Source organism: Colobus angolensis, unplaced genomic scaffold (genome assembly GCF_000951035.1).
Source record: "Colobus angolensis palliatus isolate OR3802 unplaced genomic scaffold, Cang.pa_1.0 Scaffold71, whole genome shotgun sequence".
Taxonomy (NCBI): Eukaryota; Metazoa; Chordata; class Mammalia; order Primates; family Cercopithecidae; genus Colobus; species Colobus angolensis.
This window is the reverse complement of record NW_012120821.1, coordinates 7,714,013-7,725,036: the sequence shown is the minus strand read 5'-3', so window position 1 is coordinate 7,725,036 and position 11,024 is coordinate 7,714,013. Positions and strand designations below refer to the sequence as shown.

Here is an 11,024-nt window from a genome sequence, read left to right as displayed (position 1 = left end):
AAAATGGTTTTCATGTGATAGATCATACTGAACTGTGTTTATTATAATTTATTTAGTGAATTGCTTTCTCTAAGCCTGATCAACCACATTATTCTCATAGGAATTTCATTAGTGATTTAACGCCAACAGGTGTAACTTCAGATGTTACCAATATTTTTGAGTTTCTTTCTCCCTCTAGTATCCAATATCATATACCCTCCCAAGTGGGTCCCAACAGTTCTTCCCACTACTATTCTCACTTAACTACAGGTCGCTTGGTGTTCCCCTTGAGTGAGGGCTGTGCCATAACAACCACCTTCACCCAGACCGTGAGTTTCTGTGGGTAGCTGGCGAGCTCTGGCTAATCTGCTGCCCTCATCGTTGCCATTCATGTCCTCATGGCTGCTGGGGGCTCACACTGTGCAAATGGTGAGCACATCAACTGCTTTGTTGTGAACAGCTAGTCAAGGATCTGATGAAGTCAGGATGTGTGTTATTTGTGCCAGAGTTGTTCACTTTGCATTCTCTTTGGACCTTTTACAGAGGCCAATGCATACTCTATCAATATATTTGCCTTTCCAAGGTTACTTGACTCTGCTCTTCTAAGTAACTTCTTGATATTGCATTGTGGCTGTTTACAGTCAAAATTGTAAATATCATTGGCCATTGGACTACAAATTGTCACTTGTCATATTACTTATCACTGTGTCCCCAGTGTTTACCTTCAGGTCTGGGATATACTAAGTAATCAATAAATATTTAAAGAATTGAATTTAATTTCCTTTGTCTGCTGAGACTTTATAAGGTGGTCAAATGTCTCTCAGCCTTTATGGGATACTCTTTTATAGAGATATCAGAGTTGAAGTGTTTAGACCCAACGAGCTTATTAGGACAGTCCCTTCACTTTACGTAAAGCTTTGTTATTATCAGGATTGGAAAAACATATTTTACATGGAGTGATGGCTCCTTGTGACCCGAATGCACTAGTACTATTTACCTAAGAAACCTTCCCAGAGGTGCACTATAGCCTTCCCTTACCATGATGTTGTTATTTTTCAGACCCCTTTCTTCTTCTCTCCACCAATCTACATGATTTTATCAGACATACTGTGAATATTTGAAGCTCAACTATGCATAAATTTGGGGTTGTTTTAAGTATTCTATTATGTATGTATGAGATAAAGGTATGACTTTAATCACTTTGCAAATATTGAAAACCACATTAAAGTATTTCCTTTTGTTAACACTCAGTAATATTAAAACTTCAGCCTCCAAAATGTAGAGAAGTCAAACATTTTAAGCAGTGTTAAAGAATCTTAATATCCTTTTGAAAATTTTACCATGGATTAGCATTATTGGCATGGATAATTAAATTGATTAAAAACATCAGATTTGTTAAATTGTCATTAGTTCTGTTTAGTCCCATGGTAATGGTAATTAAAGTGGAAAGATAGAAACTTCAATTAGAAAGAAAAGCTCAGAGCTCCTGTTTTCTCAAGATCTAATGAACACCTGGTGCCTTTGTAATCTACTATAGCATTGGAATTTTTTTGAAAAGTACAGATGGAGGAAAAAAAAAAATTAGGACCATTTCTTTGTTCAAAAATCCTTCAAATATCTATTGTATGCAGATGTCCCAAAGGCTGTGGGAAAATGTGCCAACTCAAGATTTATTTCAAGCTTTTTTCAAGTTAGTAAAACATGCTTTTTTCAAATTAGTAAACCATGTCTTATAACCATTTCTTCAGTGTGCTCATGCAATGTGGCCTGGATCTTGCAGTTATCCTCCCTCTCCTTTGTGTCATCTCATCTCTTTTTCAGTATGCAAATATATAAATATTCTCTATTGTCTTCTATCCTAAGAACAGTTACAACAAAACAAACTCTTTTAACTCCACACTTTGTTTAGTACATAAGAGAATTCATTCCTCTTTTCCATTTCTCGGCTACATTTTCACAGAGACATTTGTTGAGAAAGTATTCATAATATCATACAGCATATCCTAGCCTCCTATTTTTCCCTCAATTAATTCCAACAGGACTTCCATCCCTGTCATTCCACTGAAACCTATTTCACCGTCTCTCCAGTGACCTACCTGTTTTCCAGTCCAGCCGTTCAAAATTTCTAATCATAAGGAATTTGAACTCTCAGTAGTGGGCAGCATTTATATCTTCATGCTCGTAATACACTCTTCTTGTGGGCTCTGTGACACTGTTTACCTTTGTGTTTTGACTACCTCACCAGCTGTCACCTAGGTTTGGGTTCTGTGAGGCCCCTATACATTTAGTCTTGCTTTTTCTACTACATCAGCCATTACTGAGTTTCCCTTGTTGGCTCTTATTCTACTACTACATTTCTATCTGTAGGAATGTTTCAAGGATAAGGAATGTACTTTCTTCTTCTTCCTAGATATTCCCTTTCTTTAGATTACCTTGTTCAATGCCCCTACTTAAATATTTCATTTATACCGATGACTCTCAAATTTATGTCCTTAGCTTTGAACCCTCCCCTGAGCTCTAAGAGTATATTAGGATGTCTAAAAGACATGACAGTTACTACTGACCAAAAAAAATATCTATTTCCATTCCTACCAAAACACATGTCCCTCTCTCAATCTCCTGTGCCTTTTCAAATAGCATCATTCCCCTTGTTCTTCAGCATTACAAAAGTGCCATTAAGGATGTGGAACAACTGGTATATATTTAATTCATGTGTAACATTCAAAATGGCATTCTGATTCATATAATGAAGATTATAATAGTAGCTTCACATTTAGAAGAGATATTAACTTAATTCTTAGAAAAAGCACTCAAGTTTCAAAGAAATTGACAAAGCACAAATGTCATCAGGATGCCACACATAACATGCACAAATTTCTAAATAAAAACCTAGTGTAGTCTGCCCCCAAACCACAAAGTAAATAATCAGTGGACACATTTTTATTGAGTGCTTCCACTGGACTAGACTTGTACATTATGATACTTTTACCTTAGTGGTCTAAAACGTCATGACTTCAGCCCTCAAGTGGACACAGGAGATAGGCAATAAACAAGTAATAAATTAACAGTTTCTACTTAAAATCAGGAAAGGGTGATAGATTTAAGGAAAGTCAATATTTAAAAGGTGACAGAAAGCTTCTCTAAGTTTTTTTTCTTTGCTTGTTTCAACTGAGTTCAACAAATTCTGAGAAATTATGATCTACAGACACTGTGCAAGGTAATGAGAATACAATGATGTATAATGTATATTATCTGACACCAAGAGGATAATAGTCTACTATCCATAACTATTAAAGTGATGGTTGATGCTCTTTGATTTTCCTAAATAAATGCTTAATTCACTTACTTAGTCTGAAATCTAATTTTGAATATCAGAATTTAATTTTTATTCTTACTGTAATTTACCTAGACTATGGTTTCAAATATGTTAAATATAACACCTACTTTGGAATTAATATATATCAAAACTTTGTATATGATGTCATTGTTTTTTTCTGTAATTATGTAAGAAAAATAGTCCATAGTATGAATTTTATAACTCTTTAAAATAAGTGTTTAGTTACTCTGAAGATAATTTCTGTACTTTTTTTATTATAGTCATATATGTACTGTAATGTACATTATTTAGTCTTTGGAAATTCATACATTTGGAAAATAGATTCACTATGCTTGAATTTTCTATTGTCTCCCACCTGTACCTGAGAGAAAAATCAATGCCATACATTTGTACAATGCGTGAAAATCTACAGGGGAGGAAGAGACTAATAGATGTGGCAAGAGAAATTTTAGGCTAAATGACTCTGAATGATACAATAATGGTAGTTACATGTCATACACATGTGAAATCCATAGAATGCAATACATGTGAACCCTAGTGTAAAATATAGACATTAGTTGATAATGATGGGAAAAATATAGGTTCACCAATCGCAATAAACGTACCACTCTGAGGTGGAATACTGATAGTGAGGAAAGCGGTGTATGTGTGAGATCAGGTATGTGTGAGGTAGGAGAACTCTGTATCTTGCACCCAATTTTGCTGTGAGCTTAACACTACCTTAAAAAACAAAATCCACTAAAATGAAACAAATAAATATATAGGGGAAAAACCTATAAATGTGTGTACATATGTGGATATGTATATATTTATGCGTAAACATGGAGACACACATAACTATGTTAAGTGTATATTAAACACATATGTGGTATAAATATAAATATATTAACATGTTTGTATAAACACACATGCACAAAGAAACTTTCTGACACTGTATCTGTATACATTATTAATCCTCATGAGAGCTTTTTGAGATACATACCTTTGTCATTTTAATGGCATACAATCCAAGACAGAATGTTGACATCTCTACCAAAGTTCACTTAGCTCTAAAGGCCACAGCAGGGGCTTGCCCCTGACCTCTGTTTTTAACCATTTTTTTGTAATCACCTTATTACCTTCTTCTGCTGAATTTGTATCATTATACCTAAAAACATCTTTTTAAAAATGTCTGAAAGCTTACAAGTTATATTTCAATATTTGTGTTGAGGACTCTGGCAACCTTGTATTTAACTAGCTGTTTTTATTTGAGGATTGTATTAAGAGGACAGCTGCTTTTCTGTAGTTAAAGCAATAAGGGCATTAAGAGAATGAGATATTAAATTTACTTTGGGATGTAAATATTTTTCAGTGTGTGATGGCTTACGAGAAATCCCACATGGGCACTACTAAATGATATGTATTTTTGCAAACTTTCCTCAAGCCATGAGATTCTTCAAGGCTGACATGATTTGATTTGGTGAATGATGTGGGTGGTGTTAAAACTGAGCCTTTTCTTACATTTAATTGAGGAAGTTAACTTGCCCTTTGTTTAAAATTGATATTTTTCCTGATTCATTTAGTAACCACATCCCTTAATAGTGACACTTCTAGGCTGCCTAGAAGATACAGACATCATTACTGTCAATTTAACTTAACCACTTTCATTTTTAAATTAAAGTGAACCTTTAACCACCTATCACAACCCACTGTCTTTTCTTCATCTATGTGAGTGTCTACTGGAATGGTCAGTTTACACATTAATGTATTTTTTTAGATTTTTAAAATGAAAAAAATAGCTGACATAATGCTGCAACACACAATGCAAGGTCACCTGTCAGGAAAAAGGAAAACCCAGGTAAATAATCTCAGGAGCAGATTTCTTAATGTTTGGCTTATTCCACATTTATTTAATACTTAAAACTGCCAGAATGGGTGCAGGGCCTAAAAAGAACTTGGTAATAGGGATTTGGATAGAAAATTTTGACAGTTACATGACTGTATAAGGAAGTTCCAATTCAATGTTTCAGAAATGTATAATTTTTGCATGAAGGATGTATGACTGTTTTTTCTACATAATTTGGAGTAATTGGCAGATACCACTCTATCTTATTTAGTGTGGGTAGTTTCTCACAGAAGGTAGATTTGATTGAAAGATGGCAGTGAACAATTTTTTTTCCTCTTATTTCCATAGAAATTCCTACCAGTTTTTAACTGATTAACCTGTTTTTGATAGTTAATCAGTTACTTAAGCTTTCACAGAATTAACTAATGCCTGCTTTAATAGCACCTCAAATCATAATGGAAATTTGTTTCCATGTGGTCCATCTTGACACACACCAAATCATCACACTGAGATTTATCATAACATAATGAAGCCTAAAACTTGTTTGTCCCTGACAAGATATGTAAGTTGCATGACACATTCATACTATTTGTTTTTTTAAAACTGGGATACAATGTTAACTAAATGTTACTGAATTCTCTGGTCAGATGGTTTGGTGTTAGTAAGAAGTAATTACCTGGCCAAGTGCGGTGGCTCACGCCTGTAATCCCAGCACTGCGAGGCCAACGCAGGAGGATCACAAGGTCAAGAGATCGAGACCATCCTGGCCAACACGGTGAAACCCAGTCCCTTCTAAAAACACAATTAGCCTGGCATGGTGGTGCGTGCCTGTAATCCCAGCTACCTGGGAGGCTAAGGCAGAAGAATTGCTTGAACCCAGGAGGCAGAGGTTGCAGTGAACCAAGAGCATGCCACTGCACTCCAGCCTGGTGATAGAGCGAGACTCCATCTTAAATAAATAAATAAATAAAAGTAATTACCTCTGTATACTCAGCAACACCGTCTATTTTGTCCAGATTACAAAGGTCTGCTCTCCCATTGGAGGGCATTCTCTGCCACAGTATAAAGGCCCAAGTACTAGCCTATTTCATATGCCACATTCTCAAGCATGGCTTTCCACAAGAACTTCCTCTAAGAAACTGTTCCAATATGACAAGCCCTGCATAAAGCATTGGTAAAAAGTATTGTGTTACTCTATACAAATTATTCTCACTTAGTCTAGTTGAGTGAGAAAAACTTTACCTTTATTTTTCCAACTTAAAGGGATATCAGAATATTTCATGTCTTCAAGCAAGCTTTAAATTATTAATTTAATAACTCTAATCTCCTTGAATCTATTCCAAGTTAATACAGTATTGGTTATGCATGGTTCTGCTACCAGTAAACAATGTTGATGAAAGATAAATGGAAAAGTATTTTGTTTTTTTCTAATTAAAATAAATGGAGAATTATCCTTATCAGCAAGAGAATAATGAGGCCTAAAATTTTTTTTGTCCCTTAAAAGATATGTAGGTTGCATGACACATTGATACTATTTGTTTAAAAACAAATGGTATACACTGTTAATTAAATGCTAGCAGAAAATTTTTGAAAATTTTTCAAAATTTTTTTCAAAAATAAACATATACTTTGACCCCATGCTGGAAAAACCTATATTTGTAGACTTATTTAAAATATAAGGCTAAACTTTGAAGGCAATAAATCATAAAATTTTTAAATATAAATATTAGATATGCCTTTACGATTTCTGCAGTTTTGGTTTTGGTGGGGGATGCAGGTTATCAGCTATTTGAGCCTTCACAGGGTTAATTAATGCCCGCTTTAATAATAACTCAAATCACAATGAAAATTTATGTTTCCATGTGGTCCATTTTGACACAGACCAAATCATCACACTGAGATTTATCATAGCAGGAATGTTTTGAAAATAAATTTTTAAAAATACCTAATTCATATTGAGCTAAATTCCATTTGTAGTGTTGCTTTCATAATTTATTTGGTATATGTTTATTTTCTGACAATATTTATTGAGTAGGAATACCGTTGTGAGTAGTTGAGATGTAGCCAGCATCTTTCCCTTTATTCTTCTCAATAACCTTGCTTCCTCTTGTGAACTAATATCTTACACACACACACATAAAAATGGGCTTTGCCTTTTTCCATGGTTGAAGCATGAAACCTGACTTACATCAATCAGCCCAGTATACTCCTTTATCAAATGACTTTACTAAAGGTAACTCCCATTGTCTTGGGAATTATAGAAATTAGTTTTTTTTCTCTTTCTCTCCATCACAGGGTTAAAGAAACAAAACCTAGAATAGCTTTCATTATTTGCTGCCATGCAGAACATAAAGCTGAGGGGTTAGAGCCAAGAAACATCCTAGGGAAATTGATCTAAATCCTAATCACATCTATTGCTAAGTCAAAATTAACTCTTGGCATTGTTAATCATGTAACATAATAATTTTTCTGCAATTTATTTGTCCAATTTGAGTCAGATCTGCAGTTACTTGTAAAGAAGTATACAACATATAGGGCATTTGTTACCAGGAGTGGGGTTACAGGTAATGGGCTAGAATGGTTTTTTAAAAAGAACTCTGTCACACGAGAAGGTAAAAATCTTTGTTCTTCAGTTGAGTAACAGTTGGTTTACTTTGGACCTTACAACATGTGCTACCAATATTACAGTATTCAGCAACTGAAAAAAAAATAGGTAAGATGATGGATTCTATACTAAAAAAAAGATGAAATATTGCTTTGATATTTACCTCTGCAAGCAGACAGAAAGGAATGTTTTACCAAGAGTGGCTCTTCTGTCTGTGATCTGTAACAAAAGTATTACACTTAATTTTGAGGGTCCTCCATGCTTGGGAGAGTTGAATTACTTAAACCAAAGAGAGAGCTGGCTATAAAATATTCAGAGATGAGAGACATAGTAGGAGAAAATATAAAGGAATAGGAAATATATGGCCTTCCCCTAGGATATTTGTAAAGTATTGCCTTATTGAAAAATTATATAAACATATTATGGAAATAAAACTGAAATAAGGATTGAGAGGCAATACGTATAAATACTCACCCACTAATTCCCATTGTTTCTATTGGCTTCTGCAAAGATACAGATTATACATACATGTGTATGTAAATAATCTTCAAAATACGTCTTATACAGATAAATGTTCCCCAATTAAAGATGAAAACAAATAATAACAACATTATTTTTCGAAAGCCTTTCATGTGACTATCTAATTTTCAAGTTATTGAAGGTTGGTACATGTTTCCAAGTGTAATTAGCTGACATTCTTTTTATACACATGCCAAGTATTATTTTTCAATATGGTATACAAACAATATTTTTCTAAGATGCTGTGTTTACTGATCTTATAAAGCCTCATTAAGAATCATTTTTAATAAACATATATAAAAAAGACTAAGTCCAATATCCTTTCTAAAGTAATATTTAATTTCATGAATTCCCATTTACAAGTGGAATGGACAGGAATGATTTTAACTCTTCAGTAATATTTTTATATTAATTAATGATATTTTGATGCAATATATATGGTAATAAACCTCCATATGTGTTACCCATTACTACTGTATTTTTTAAAATGGGGATGTAGCACTAATAATCACTACCTGTAAAATAAAGAACATTATTATTTTGGTGATTTTACCAATCTTTTCTGAGTTGTAAATTCTTAAAAAATAAACTAACAATTAGAGAACACTGATTTGATTTCCACCTTTTTAGTACTTTTACCCCAAAGCAAACATTAAACACATAACCTTGATAGGACAGACCATCCGTTTGGTATTATGAAACACTGGTGGGAATAAGAACTAGTATCACTGATATGCAAAATTGTGCGGTTATCTCTGCAAATCATCAGGAAAATGTTGAAAGGTTAAAAATCAGAACAAAATATAGTGGTGATCCCCAAAACTATTTTGACATTATTTTGACGATGAGTAATTAAGTCTCAACCAAAATCTTTTTTTTTCCCATTCATAATAATCACCCTACCCTCAAATGTCTTTAAAAAATACATGAAACAGTTCAATAACAAAAACCAAAGAGCACGAACTATTTTCAAAAACAGAAAAATCTCTAGTGCAGAAAGAAATCTCAAAGAGCAGATTCCTTTGCAGACGTTAATCAATGCGCTTGCAAATATTATGAAGATTTTTCTTTCCTCTTTGGCAGACAGTCTACTCTATTTGAAGTTTCCATTCCCACTCCGTTTTCTGTTCTTTTTTTAGAAGATCTTGACCGTTTCTTCTTCATACATGAGGCCTGAATATTAGAATCTTCTATCCACCTCTGAAGCCGGAGAGTAATTAAGTTCCATGTTACATAGGCTTGGATCGTGCAACTGGACGACAGAACAGCAATTTTAGCTGCCAACACATTTACATTTCCAGTAATGGCATCAGGATTCTGATTCTGCGATCCAGCCAGGTGAAACCCAACAGTGAGTACGGAAACAATTAAAGTCATAAGTCTACCCAAGATAAACACAATGGCCCACAGAGATATGCCTTTCTGGTACTTTTCATCACTAAAGTAAAACAGGCCGCACATGTGGGAAAGTAATTCAACAAAATAATGCAGTACCAAAAGAAGAAGTCCCAAATGATTCAAGTACAACAGATAAGCTCCAGTAATGTGAAAGAGGTGAAGACCAATGTAGACAAGTTGACGAGGGATGTCCTGTTTTCTGGTTTTCTGGAAGTAGAGTTCAGGAAGAGCATGAAACCAGTAAGCCAACTGGGATATGTAGAAAAACTTCATTTGAAATGTCATCATGCGATGGGGATGAGCCCTCCATATGAGAGTTGGGTCTGACAGGCAGTTTTCAGAAATTAAAATGAATGTGCCCCAAATACAAGAAAAAAAGTAGAACACACTAAACTGACCAGATTCATTAAACTTGTTTTGTTTCGCTTTGGTGAACTGCATTCTCTTGTTAATTTTATCCAACACATATTCCTGAATTGTGGCATGAATAATGATTGCCACCAGCATGTAGAAGAAAACCGTGGCCAAATCTTTGACACCGTAATAATAGAGGGACTTTGATCCCGTGGCTGGTTCCTCTGCTGCAGGGACAGCAACACTGTGTTGAAGAGTGAGAAACACGATGGATGCTTCTGCTGTTCCCTCGAACACAAGCCCCAGTAGGAAGAACATCCCCACGCAGGAGACGATGTCCGCATGATTCTGCAGGATGAATTCCTGGCTCAGAACGGGGGGGTTCCTGGTGCTCTTCTTACGGAGCCCCATGGTGGCGCTTCCCGGATACTCACCGGCGAGCCGCAGCTGCCTCCCCCTGGCTGCTCCTCACAGCGCCGCCGCCACGGTAGCGGCTCCGGGGGCTCCACTTCCCATCCTGAAGTCAGTCCCCGGTCGCCGCGGCCGCCCAGAAAAAAAAATAAATCAAAGGCGAGGGCCAAGCGGAGCTGAGCATGCGCACCAGGGGGACGGCAGTGGCAGGGAAGGAAATCGAGCGCCGCGCCCCTACCCGGCGCCAGGCCGGGGGTTGAGAGCGGTGATCTTCAACGTTGATCGTCGCTTCTTCAAACTCGCTGCCACCGTCAAGATGCTCCTGAATTCTTTTTTCAGTGGCATCTTCATTAGTAATCATGATAAACCTATAGAGCTCTGGTCATTCTTCAGATCATTAATTATAACAACAATAGTATAATAATAACAGCAAACTCCCAGTACTACTTATCAGTTGCTGTGCTAAGCATTTTATTTATATTTATGAATTTAACTTTCCTGAAACACCCAATGAGGTAGATACTGTGATAATCTCCCCTCCTCCACCCCTTTTCAAGAGACAAAATACTGAGGCACAGAGAGTTTAAGTAACATGG

The 11,024-nt window shown here is 35.5% G+C and overlaps 1 protein-coding gene across 1 annotated transcript; it reads right to left on the bottom strand.

Annotated features, from left to right (window-relative positions):
• Positions 1 to 8,583: 8,583 nt before the first annotated feature.
• Positions 8,584 to 10,636, bottom strand: TRAM1L1 (translocation associated membrane protein 1-like 1). The gene has a single exon (XM_011927358.1). It carries the CDS (start codon positions 10,426 to 10,428, stop codon positions 9,319 to 9,321), a length of 1,110 nt encoding a protein of 369 aa, XP_011782748.1. The 5' UTR covers positions 10,429 to 10,636; the 3' UTR covers positions 8,584 to 9,318.
• Positions 10,637 to 11,024: the final 388 nt, after the last annotated feature.